General features: G+C 40.2%; 1 protein-coding gene across 2 annotated transcripts in view; it reads right to left on the bottom strand.

Moving 5' to 3' along the window:
• Positions 1-333: 333 nt before the first annotated feature.
• LOC117385223 (SPRY domain-containing SOCS box protein 4-like) overlaps positions 334-12,159 on the bottom strand; it is a 55,335-nt gene continuing 43,509 nt past the window's right edge. For both annotated transcript variants that reach the window (XM_033982491.2, XM_033982492.2), the window contains exon 3: positions 334-1,169. In XM_033982491.2, coding sequence (XP_033838382.1) covers positions 1,042-1,169 — 128 coding nt within the window. In that variant the 3' untranslated portion in view covers positions 334-1,041. The remainder of the gene's footprint in view (positions 1,170-12,159) is intronic.

Here is a 12,159-nt window from a genome sequence, read left to right on the forward strand (position 1 = left end):
AAAATTTAACACAAATCAGTAACAAAATCACTACATTTGAAGCCTTATAAAACTTCAAATTCTTTACTTTTTACTTTTTAAATACATTTTAAAACAAGTGGTTTGATGCTGTTACTCAAGTAGCTTTTTTCATGTTTTTTTCATGCTTTTTTCACTTGAGATTTTAGGTTTTTTGCCCTAGTATCTGTATTTTTACTTAAATAATAAAATCAAATACTTCTTCCACCACTGCTACTATTACAACTCATAATAATAATAATAATAATAATAATAATAATAATAATAATAATAATAATAATAATAATAATAATAATAATAATAATACACACATAGTTGATCTGACAGTGTCTTTAATTCAAAATAGACTATAGACATGGATAAGACTTTTTACACTGCCAACTGCATAAATAACAATAACATTCAGTAAAACTTGACATCTCGTCACTCAGGCGCAGTGTCAGCCATAATAAAATAGTAAGTCAAATAAAAAGTTAAATAATAAATAATAAAATTCATAAATCATCGTCAAAGAAGCGTTGTAACAGACAGTCTGAATGCATTTGGAGACAACGGACTTATACCTGCCTCGAGATATTCACTTCAGCCAAGAACAAGTTTGGCATGCTAAAAGTTCTGTTCCCTGCAGCTCTTGAATGCAGCGCAGAGTGATTTGGTCCTGTCCCGTTATGGTAGGGTGCAGTTCTCAGCTCCAACACAAGATGGCGGTATCTGTCTGACCATTTTCTCTTCATGATGTTTTGAGAAGATGGTTTCCTTTCAGAGCATGAGTGGGACAGTGTCATTAAGAATTTATTCAAGTTCAAACAGACCAAGTTAAAGCAGCTGTGGATTGCTATGAAGCTGGTGCCATCTTTAAGTTTTAGAGGTCAAAACCAATCTGTCAGTTGATACCCACTTGTCATTTAAAGACAAAGTTTTGAGGGGTCGTGTGCTCTTGAGTGCAGACTTCAGTCCATTCATCAAATCCTCACATTTCGTCCTTGTCTGCAGCCTGTCCAGTAGCGTCCCTCTGTTTGTCGGTCACTGGTATTGGAGGTAATTCTTTAGGGATTGTGGCAAAGGGAGAGTTTCGATTTCCTGAAGGCGTTCGCGTCCTAGTGCGAGGCGGGCGGCTCTGCGACACAGGTCCATCAGAGGCAGGGGTTCGGCTGCGGAGGGGAAACAGAAACAAAGATCAGCCGTTAATCGTGATTGTGCCTAGACAGAAAAATTATGCTTTATTCACACCTCTCATTTGACACCTGTTTAGACACTTGACAATCTATCTCCAAGCACCATCTGTCAGCCTGGTTATATGAGCTCATTCTCCGGGGTGCTTAATGACAACGTCTGCCTCCTCTAGGTTTTGTAAGCATCTATTTAGAGCTTTTCCGTGCGTTACTTCAAAGTCAGGCCCTTCGCTGACCTTCATCTTATATTGAGGGTAAGGAGGAGGTAATGGATACAGCGCAATGTAGCCTGAGCAGCCAGACACACCCACCGCCGAGAGGGCAGGATGACACAGGGATAACAAGAGCAGGAAAACAGAAGAAGGCTATAAAAACGTGTTCACAGGTGCGCTATGTAACTTTTCTGGTGGAGGATATGTCACCTCCTTGTCTCGGTGGAGATGTTATTGCTTCTGCCTTCATAGAAACAAGAAGTTGATGCCACTAGGCCAAGTTACTGGTCAGATATGTGTTTTTCAGCAATAAAAACTGTAACTGAATAGATGCAAGATATATAGTGGCATAGATGGTGGAACAGTCCAGTCAAAAAGACAATAAGGTGGCTGATACCCCTCCAGGATAGTTACACAGTGAGGGAAATGGATAAAAAAAACAAACAAAAAAAGTACCAAAACAAGAACATTGACCTATAACACGGAGATGGCACTGTCTCGCAATGGTAATAGTGGCAGAACTGTATTTAATGTTGATAAATGCTCTTTCTCAAAGGCTAAACAATGGAACTATCTGCTCATATACTGACCTCTTGTGGGTGGACTTGGCCCCTATGGCCCCATCATATACATTTACAGTATTCAAAATTCATTATCTACTTTGCAAGCGTGCTCATAATAACAGGTCAGAGGTTATCAATCACACGCATGCTTAAGTTAGTTATCCATCTTCAGCTATAAAACTTTGCAAAAGCATTGGAGAAAATGTTCACTAAATCAAACCAGTTGAGTATTCAAAAGTTTAGCAGCACTAAAAAGGCCTACTAATTGCTTGTTTACCGTCTTTCCACCAAAAACAATTTCCTGAGGCCATTTTGCAGTATAGCCCCATTCTGTTTTATCGTACCATCACTTTTAATTACTGGTAATAGGCTTGTCTGATTGGCTTAATTACAGCACAGGGCGACAGTAAAATGAACAGCTCCTCTCCTCCAATTTTCACACAAAACCCAGCAGCACACGATGGCCCTTTGACAACCTCACGTCACTACCCATCAATCAAGACACACTGCACAAATTAATAGATAGGAGGAGATATGCAAATAAGCAAACGGCGAAAACTAGACAATGTTTTTGTGTTTTTGTAGGCATCTTTTACCACCTGCATCTTGTGTCCCGCTGGGGAGCTCAAGGTGACATATGAAAGATGCAGTGGTAGAGTGGAGCGCACAAAGGAGCAGTGTGTGTGTGTGTGTGTGTGTGTGTCTTTTGATTGTGTTGCTGTTCTTCATATAGGGCATACTGTTGATTTGATCGACCTTCTGTTTGACTCTGTTACTCTGCCCTTTGGGAGATGTACTCGAGAAGATGACTCTGAAGTGAGTGGTCAACTCGGGCAATAATAAAACATGGGAGATGACATGTCTGCAATTAAAGAGAAATTGTGTCATCTCTGACCTTCACTTCATCCATTCATCTTCTTAGGCTGTTTCCAATAGAGGGCGCTAATAAAGCTACTCAAGTCACATTTGGTGTTAGCTGGGGTACAGACACAATAGTCACAGCAGCACTATAATTACATGAATGTGTGTTTTACCAAAATAACAGGTCAAATTTTAATAATAATTATGCTAAAAAAATAATACTGGAGGCAAACAGATGGTGGACCCTCCACCACGTGCTCACCTCCATGGTGATGGTGTCATTTCCTCCATGGAGATGTTGATGAAAACAAGAGGGTGGCAGACACCTCGTTAGAAAAGTTACATCACGCACCTTTAATTTCTAGGGAATTACATGCATTGGTAAGAATTCAACTCAGAAATGGTATGTGTAAATATAACCAAACACATTATACTGAATATTTGGGTTTGTTTCCTCATCACCTCCTCTGTTATTAAATATGAATGATACAAACACATCTCGAGTTGCAGTATCCTGTAAACACACTGATGCTGATAACACAACCAGACTTCTTAATACACTTGGGATAACTATTTGTATGTAACCTGCACAGAGCAAATCAAGGGATTGATAATTGTAGTATCTATAGGTTGTAGAGCAGTGATTGTATTGTAAGTGTGCAGTTAGACCATGTCAACCAACTAAATATAGTCTTTCCCATGAGTAAAAAAAAGATGCTAGGCTGGCTTTGTGCTGGCTGATTGTACATTTGTAAACACTTGTATTTGACTGTGATACATCTACCCACAGTGTGAAGCTACCAGCCTGTCATACAAGCATTTGTGCATCATTAGAGGTGTTGCTTGAAAAAAAAAACCTCACAAGATAATTACCGGCATATCCCAGTACATAATTAAATTAAATCTGCACCGTTGGCTACACCGTTTTACCTTTCCTACTGGCAGATTCAGTTACAGATAAAATAGTGACCACTGCCAGGAGAGGTGAATTACTACAAAATATCTCAATCATTGGGCTCTGCCAGCGTGGTGAAACTGCACACAGATAATAAAGGTTATCCTCAAAGCTGATGCGTTACAAGCAGAATAAATGGGCAAGAATTCAAGTGAGTTTTATGAGGGGCAACTTGTGATAAAATATTCAAAGCTGCAGAGTTTGGTCTGATTCAACATAAAAGATAGTGTTTCCCATAAAAAGTAGACTACAGTGACATTTTTTAGTTTCATTTATTCCCCCTGATCTAAAAAAAAAGATGAACTATACGTTTTGTGTCTTGTATTATTATGGTCAAAGATCATGCAAAAAATTAAAGGTTGGCCCTCGTTAAATATATAATAAGCCATTTTTAATGTTTTATGTTTTTATTACTAGAATAAGGTGACACACTATATTTAAATAGGGTCAGTATCAATGGTGGAATGTAACAAGTATCTGTACTTTACTAGTAAAGCAAATTTTAAAGTGGATACTTTTTACTTCATTATATTTGAGAGCAGGTATCTGTACTTTCTATTCCACTACATTTTTTAACTGGACTGAAAAGTAAAAGTATTTATTATTGTTTGAGACCTGCTGAAAAGGGGTGTCTATTTTTAACACGTTCATAGTTTGATCAAACTAAAATAAGCAAATAAAAACTGCTAGAAAAATTATTGATTCAGTTATTTCTATTGATCAAAATTCAACAAATTTTATCAAAATCAATACATTTGAAGTCTTATAAGACTCAAAATATGAGGAAAAAAATCTTTTACTTTTTACTCAAGGTACATTTTCAAACAGGTACAGTAATAATTTACTTTTCTACTTATTTTTTCATGTGACACACTCACTTTAGTAAAAGTACAGATACTTGAGCAAAAGAAACAAAATGGAGTACTTCCTTCCAGCACTGGTCAATATTTCATTTTTTGTAAAATTTACATTTTACTTGAATGAATGAATACATATTGGTGTATTGGAGTCTGAGGAACACTACAGTCCTGGAGCACATATGGAGCAGTATTTGGACAGATGCTGAGAACAGCTCTTCAGAGGCAGATGGTCATAATGTTATGCCTGACTGGTGAATGTGTGAACTTGAACAACAGCCGCAAGATACAAGTTTTATTCACCAAAACCAATGAATTTGTTTTGCTCGACTTTTTAGTACTTCTTTTATTTGTACACCCTTTGTGTGTTAAACTCCAGCTGCTGTGACAAATGCTGCTCTGTCAACAACTGATTGTTTGCCACTTGAGGAGAAAAAAAACAAGCAAATATGAAAGAAATCATAATTGTAAAAACTCACATGGGTATTGTCAAGTGTACAGCTCAATTTGAGAAGCATTATAATGAGGGGGAAAAAAAACAAAAACATCTCATACTGTTTACTTCAACTTGTCTTTTGGGAGAAAATAAAAATATTTGTCACTGCTAGTATTAATTAGGAGATACCCTCAGGATGTGCACAAATCTCCTTATTACATTACATGAGCAATTAGACCACATTACTGTTTTTTTTTTCCTGTTACGGCTCATTTAAAGTAGAAGGTTCAATTCTAAAGTGACTACTACTGACAACCTGATTTGCTCCTTTTCTTTAAAAGAACGTATTGAGCTCACTGGATAATCTCCACTCATGAAGATTCAATTTAAAAATTATACTTGGCTATACTATGGTTTAATACTTCTTGTTTCAAAGTTTCAAAAATAGCACATCATCAAATCACTTGAAGAGTAGACCTACATTGTATTCTTCTGAGTTCAAAGTATTTTTTATCTTAGTTTTTGTTTATATTTAGCAAGTCCTTCTGCTGCACATTTCCAACGCAACAGGTGTATCCAATTCACACAGCATTTACAGCATGTGTTGAACATTTCAAACGTGTACATTACAGCAGCTTTGACATAAAACAGCATTTCTTTCATTATCTTTGTTACACGTCTCATGAGCCTGTACTGCAGTGACTGGTCACAACGTGCGGGCCACATATCCTTATGAATTTTGAGCAGCTTCACTGATGACAGCGGCTGGAAATATTGGATTGACTCTTCCATGTGAGGACCTCCCCCTCCGCTCCGAGATGAGAGCGTTTCTATGGATATGAAGGGTGACCCCAGGGGAGCAGGTACAGAGTGATGTTCATAATGAGATGCAGCACACTGCAGAATTTATCGTGTGAGGACAGTGATAATGGGACAGGGGTGAGAATGGCAACGGCAGCAGGGTTTTTATGGCACATGATAAAACAGACCTGAGGGCCAAAATCTGACATATCCCCAAGGGCTTCCCACCCTGTCACTGGACCAACTCACCAGAGTACACCAGGGGTCAGAGGCTAAACAAATTCTTGGTTGACTAAAGACATATACTGTTGATCAATTTGTCAGCTAAAAGGGGCGTGGAAAAACTCTCAAACAATTCAATTCAATTCATTTTATTTTTGTAATGCCCAAAATCACAACAACAGTTGTCTCGAAGGGCGTTCGGTTTCCCCCATCAACCAAAACATGGAGTACCCGGAGGAAACCCATCCAGACACGGGGAGAAACATGCAAAAACTCCACACAGAAAGGCCTGGGCGACCCGGGGATCGAACCAAACCTTCTTGCTGTGAGGCATGAGTGTTGCCACTCAGCCACCATGCTGCCTACACACAAAAACAAACAGGAAAATCAAACAACAGGAAAAATCAGACAAAACAAGAAAAATCGGCCAGGCGAGGAGGACGGAGGGGGGCGGAGGAGGGCCAGGCGAGGAGGAGGAAGACCAGGCGAGGAGAAGGAGAGCCGGGCAAGGAGGATGAGAGCCAGGCGAGGAGGAGAGGGCCCAGCTGTCATCGGAACATCTGAAAGCGTTACACTCCACAGGGGGAATGGGACAGGGGACAACATGTGAATAGCATTGCTGATGAGAAAATAGGACAAAGCAGAGGATAGTGCTCAGGTTGCCATACTTCCCCCAGCTAGTTATCTCCTACTGCAGCCTATCTTATCCCGGGTTTTAATGTCACTCCCTCACTAAGTAACCTGGTCATAAGCTATACCGAAGAGGAAGGCTTTAAGCCTGGTCTTAAATACAGAGACTGTGGGAGCCTGTTTAACATCAGCAGGGAGTTGATTCCATAGTACAGGAGCTTGGTAACTGAATGCTCTCCCTCCCACTGTACTTTTGAACACTCTAGGAACCACTAATAGTCCTGCATTCTGAGAGCGGGGCGCTCTGTTTGGCTGGTACGGGACAATAGCATCTTGCAGATAGGATGGGGCCATACCGTTTAGGGTTTTGTATGTCAGGAGGAGGACTTTGAATTTGATTCTAAGCTCGACAGGAAGTCAGTGCAGATATTTTAGTACAGGACTGATGTGGTCTCTTCTTTTAGTTCCTGTTAGGACTCTGGCCGCTGCATTTTGGACCAACTGGAGGCTCCTTATAGTTCTTTTGGGGCAGGCGGCGAGCAGAGAATTACAGTAATCAAGTCTGGAAGTAACAAATGCATGGATGAGTTTTCCAGCATCGTTTTTAGGTAAAATATTTCCAATTTTAGTTATATTTCGCAGGTGAAAGTATGCGTATGTTTTACAAGATAGGTTTATATGGGCTGTGAATGAGAGATTTTGATCAAATAGGACTCCAAGATTTTTTACAGTAGGGCTAGAAGCTATATTCACATTGTCGAGTGACATTATCTGGTCCAACAGGGAATCTCTGTTACCTTTGGGACCAACGACAATGACCTCTGTTTTTTCAGGATTTAAGAGCAGGTAATTCAAGGTCATCCAGGTTTTGATGTCCTTCACACAGGCACTGAGTTTATCTATTTGGTCAGTCTGATTTGGTTTCATTGATAAGTACAGCTGAGTGTCATCAGCATAGCAGTGAAAATTAATGCCATGTTTTCTGATAATGTTACCCAATGGCAACATATACAGAGTAAATAGGATTGGACCAAGCACAGATCCTTGTGGAACACCACAGGCTACTTTAGAACAGGGAGAGGTGCTCTGGTTTATACTAACAAACTGGTACCTATCTGATAGATAGGATTTAAACCATTTGAGGGTGGTCCCTCTGATTCCAATGTCACATTCTAACCTCTGCAGTAGAATGTTGTGATCAATGGTGTCAAACGCTGCCCTGAGGTCCAGTAGGACCAGGACTGAAGCCAGCCCGTTATCAGCAGTTAGTAGTAAGTCATTTGTTACTTTAAGCAGTGCAGTCTCTGTGCTGTGGTGAGCTCTGAATCCAGATTGAAAATTTTCAAATATATTATTGTCCTGCAGGTGGCGGCAGAACTGTTTCACCACCACTCGTTCTAGAATTTTTGAGAGGAAGATTAGAGATAGGTCTATAGTTGGCTAGTTCATCAGGATTTAGGTTAGGTTTTTTCAAAAGGGGTTTAATCACAGCATACTTAAAGGACTGAGGAACGTAGCCATTTTCTAACGACATATTTATTATGTTATGGATGGAATCTATTATTAGGGGGAGGGCTTCTTTGAGGAGTCTGATTGGAATAAGGTCGAGCAAACAGGTTGATGTTTGGACGACATGATGACTGAGGTAATCTCCACCTCATCAACAGGAGTAAATTTATATAATATTATTAGAGGATCTATGTGGGATATTGGCATTACAGACTGGATTAGCTCAGAGCTGATTTCTGGAGTAGCTTTGTTGATTTTGTCTCTAATGGTTGTAATTTTGTAATCGAAGAATTGAAGAAAGTCATCACAACTAATGTTCGAGGGGATAAGAGACTCATTAGCAGTGTGGGAGTTTGTCAGCCTGGCTACAGTGCTGAACAGAAATCTGGGGTTATTTTTGTTTACTTCTATTAGATTTGAATAGTTGTTCGGGCTTTCTGCAGAGCGGCCTTATAAGTGAGCAGGCAGAGCTTCCATGCCTTCAGAGACTGCTCAGAGCGCGAGCGACGCCAAAGCTTCTCTGTGCGTCTTACATGTTGTTTGAGTGTCCTGAGCTGTAACGTATACCATGGAGCTGGAGGTCTTGGTTTAATGCTTTTCTGTTTTATGGGAGCTACAACATCGAGAGCAGATTTTAAGGTGAGCATTGTTCTGTCAACCAATTGATCAGTGACAATTGGATTTAAATTATTTTCATTGTCACATGACATATCTTTCAGTAATGGCTCAATAATTTCTTTAAACTCTGTAACCGATTTATCTGATAATGTTCTTTTCATTATAGTTTTTCTCTGCAGGGCTGGATAGTCTTTTAGTATAAATTGAAAGGTAATTAAGAAATGGTCAGAGAGTATAGGGTTTTGAGGAAGGACAATTAGATCATTAATCTCAATACCATAGGTTAGAACGAGATCTAGAGTGTGATTCTCATATCTCTATGATCTGACCGTGTCTGCACTGTACTCATAATAGGCCTACTACTGCATGTGGTTCATGCAAAACAACTATTTATACAGAAAAGTACTAGGACAAACTGTATTTATTTATATTTAAGTATGTTATTTATAATTATATTTAAGTGTATGATTTATAAATAAAATGTTATGTCCAGCCAGTTACGCCAACAAATTTACTAGTAGTTCAGTAGTAGTTTTCCCAAATACGTTTAAAAAATGTTTTAATATTATTTATGTTCCTGCCTTTGCAGCATACAAAGTTAATACTGTCAAAATGCTGCCCTTCACTGACAAACGATCAATGTGTTTCATTATGTTTTCTTGTTGAGGCAATTTAAAGTCAATGTGTATTGTACTGAATCAATCGAGTCAATTAAGGAACGCTTCATGTGGCTCAGTGACCAAACTGGAGAATGACATATGCTTTGGAATCACAACTTTTAAATCTAGCCTACTAAAGTATGTCTGCTCATTCCCAGCTCTCCTCAGCCTTATCAAACAAAGCCTAAAAAAGTCACTTGGAGCAAATACATCAGCCCAGCTCAAAAATAATTGTGGTCTACTTTCTCCCTCACAAAGGAAGAAACCACACCTTCAAATGTGAGGATCTGTAAACTATATAATCAATGACACTTTACCACCTCAGCTGAATCACACATTTACAGATAATGAACAATCTAGAACATTTTCTTGAGTGAAACTGTATCCAAATGAGAAAGATATGGGCAGAGAAGACGACTCAGGCAAATCTAATCCATCCCATTCAGATCTTTCCTGATGTGAAACTCAATCCTCTGCTCCCCTACCACTGCTCCCTCTGCTCCCTCTGCCTCTGCATCTGCCCCACCTGTTACCTCTGCCTCTGCTCCCTCTGCATCTGCTCCCTCTGCCCCTGCCCCCTCTGCTCCCTCTGCCCCCTCTGCTCCCTCTGCCCCCTCTGCTCCCTCTGCCCCCTCTGCCCCTGCCCCCTCTGCCCCTGCCCCCTCTGCCCCTGCCCCCTCTGCCTCCGCTCCCTCTGCCTCCGCTCCCTCTGCCTCCGCTCCCTCTGCCTCCGCTCCCTCTGCCTCCGCTCCCTCTGCCTCCGCTCCCTCTGCCTCCGCTCCCTCTGCCTCCGCTCCTCAGCCTCCGCTCCCTCTGCCTCTGCTCCTGCTCCCTCTGCCCCCTCTGCCTCTGCTCCCTCTGCCTCCGCTCCTCTGCCTCTCCTCCTCTGCCTCCGCTCCTGCCCTCTTCACTATCTTATCTGCTTCTTTGTACTTCAACAGCGCTTTTGATCATTTCAGTAACTCCGAGCTGTGTCATCAAAATGTCATCAAGACAAAACAGGAGGCTTGTTTGGTTCAATGACAAAGCAGTGATGGGACGAGCCGAGAGCGTGACCGTTTTAGCGTAATCCTTTAATCTTTTAATTAAAGAGAATTCACATGAAAAGGCAAAATTGTACAAGGATTTTTGGACACAACATAAGTGGCTGAGTTCATTGTAAAGAGCGTGCTATAATCCCACTAACACACATGACAATAAATATTTACACAAAGGAAATTCGCCAAAGCCCTGTAAACATGTTGAACACAAATCCCAAAGAGCCAATGCAAGGTCACGAAGACAGGAAATCAAAGGCGCACATCCTGTACCTGGAGACGGGCGTAATTGGAAATGAACACACAAAAAGCAGGTTAGGTAAACATTACAGATGCAAAGAATTGTCAAGGGCAGACAGAAGGGATGGGAGTAATGGTGTAAAATGGTATGAGAAGAATCTAATTCATTTAGTTGGACATTAATGGCCTACAATAGAAAGCAGGACTGAGGAAACAGACCTATCCTGCAAAGGTCAAAATGTAGTGCCAAGAGCAGGAGTTAAGAGGTAATTGCTCACATGAAAGTTTATTAAAACACAAAAAGAACAGGTGATGCAAAAACCTTTTTTGGAGCTGACTTACAAATAGAATTCTATATTTAAAAATGTGAGAACACTGGTTAAATGGGGAAATTAATGAATAAGAGGGTTTTATTGAATGTATTTAAGGCTGCACTGCAACTTGAAAATAACTGGTTCCCTTTGGTGTAGTTGAAACATATTGAAGAATGACTCATTTTCTATTTTTAGTATTGCTCAAAAATGACGTAGCACTCCTAAAACATGTATCTGAGGTTTAAGATGGCATGCTGAGAATCAAAGTCAAATTGGGTAATAAAAAATGCCGCAGCATAAAGCCTCATACAAAAATTCTAAGATTCAAACCTCTTTTAAAAATCCCAGTTTACCCCAGAGACTCCGAGGTATCTGAACACACCAACATCCTAACATCCTAAATGCTAAGCGGCATCCCCCATAAGTCTCTCCTCTATGTAATGAGGCCGTGCACTCCCTCTGTCTATGAACAGAAGCTTTTGTTCTACAAAAGAACAGCCACAGGGAAAAGAACTAAGTGAGGCAAAGCTCAGTGTGAATTAGACACAAACTGAGAAAGCTGTCCAAATAATATTTGGTTTAGTGCGTTTTATTCATTTAGTTATTCATTTTAGTTGTATTAAAATTAGCTAAAAAGTAACTATGTCTCATATTGGTAGGATATAGACAAAAAATGGCTTTAGCTTTGCATTTTTTGTTTAAGTATAAATGCTAGCTTGAATCAGATCTTAGAAAAGATGCTAAACCACAAACACCAGAAAAACCAAAGCTCTCTGGAGGAGTTAACAACACAGTGTAAAAGCATAAAGTATAGTAATCCGACAGAGGACATAAGAGAAGATTGCCGGTATTACAAGCCACACTGCTGTTCTTTTGTGAGGCCCTATTGTCCTTTTAGTGATGTGTTGTACTGTAAATTCACGGTGATGACCTCCAGGGGGGATAAGAACTGGCCAGATAAGAGAAAACTGGAGGGCAGAAACAGAGCAGGAAGTCAGGCAAGGAGAGACAGATGAGGCCACCCTGCCATCTCCTTGACAAAGTGCAGGTAAGCG

The sequence above is a fragment of the Periophthalmus magnuspinnatus genome, chromosome 17, assembly GCF_009829125.3.
Source record: "Periophthalmus magnuspinnatus isolate fPerMag1 chromosome 17, fPerMag1.2.pri, whole genome shotgun sequence".
Classification (NCBI taxonomy): Eukaryota; Metazoa; Chordata; class Actinopteri; order Gobiiformes; family Gobiidae; genus Periophthalmus; species Periophthalmus magnuspinnatus.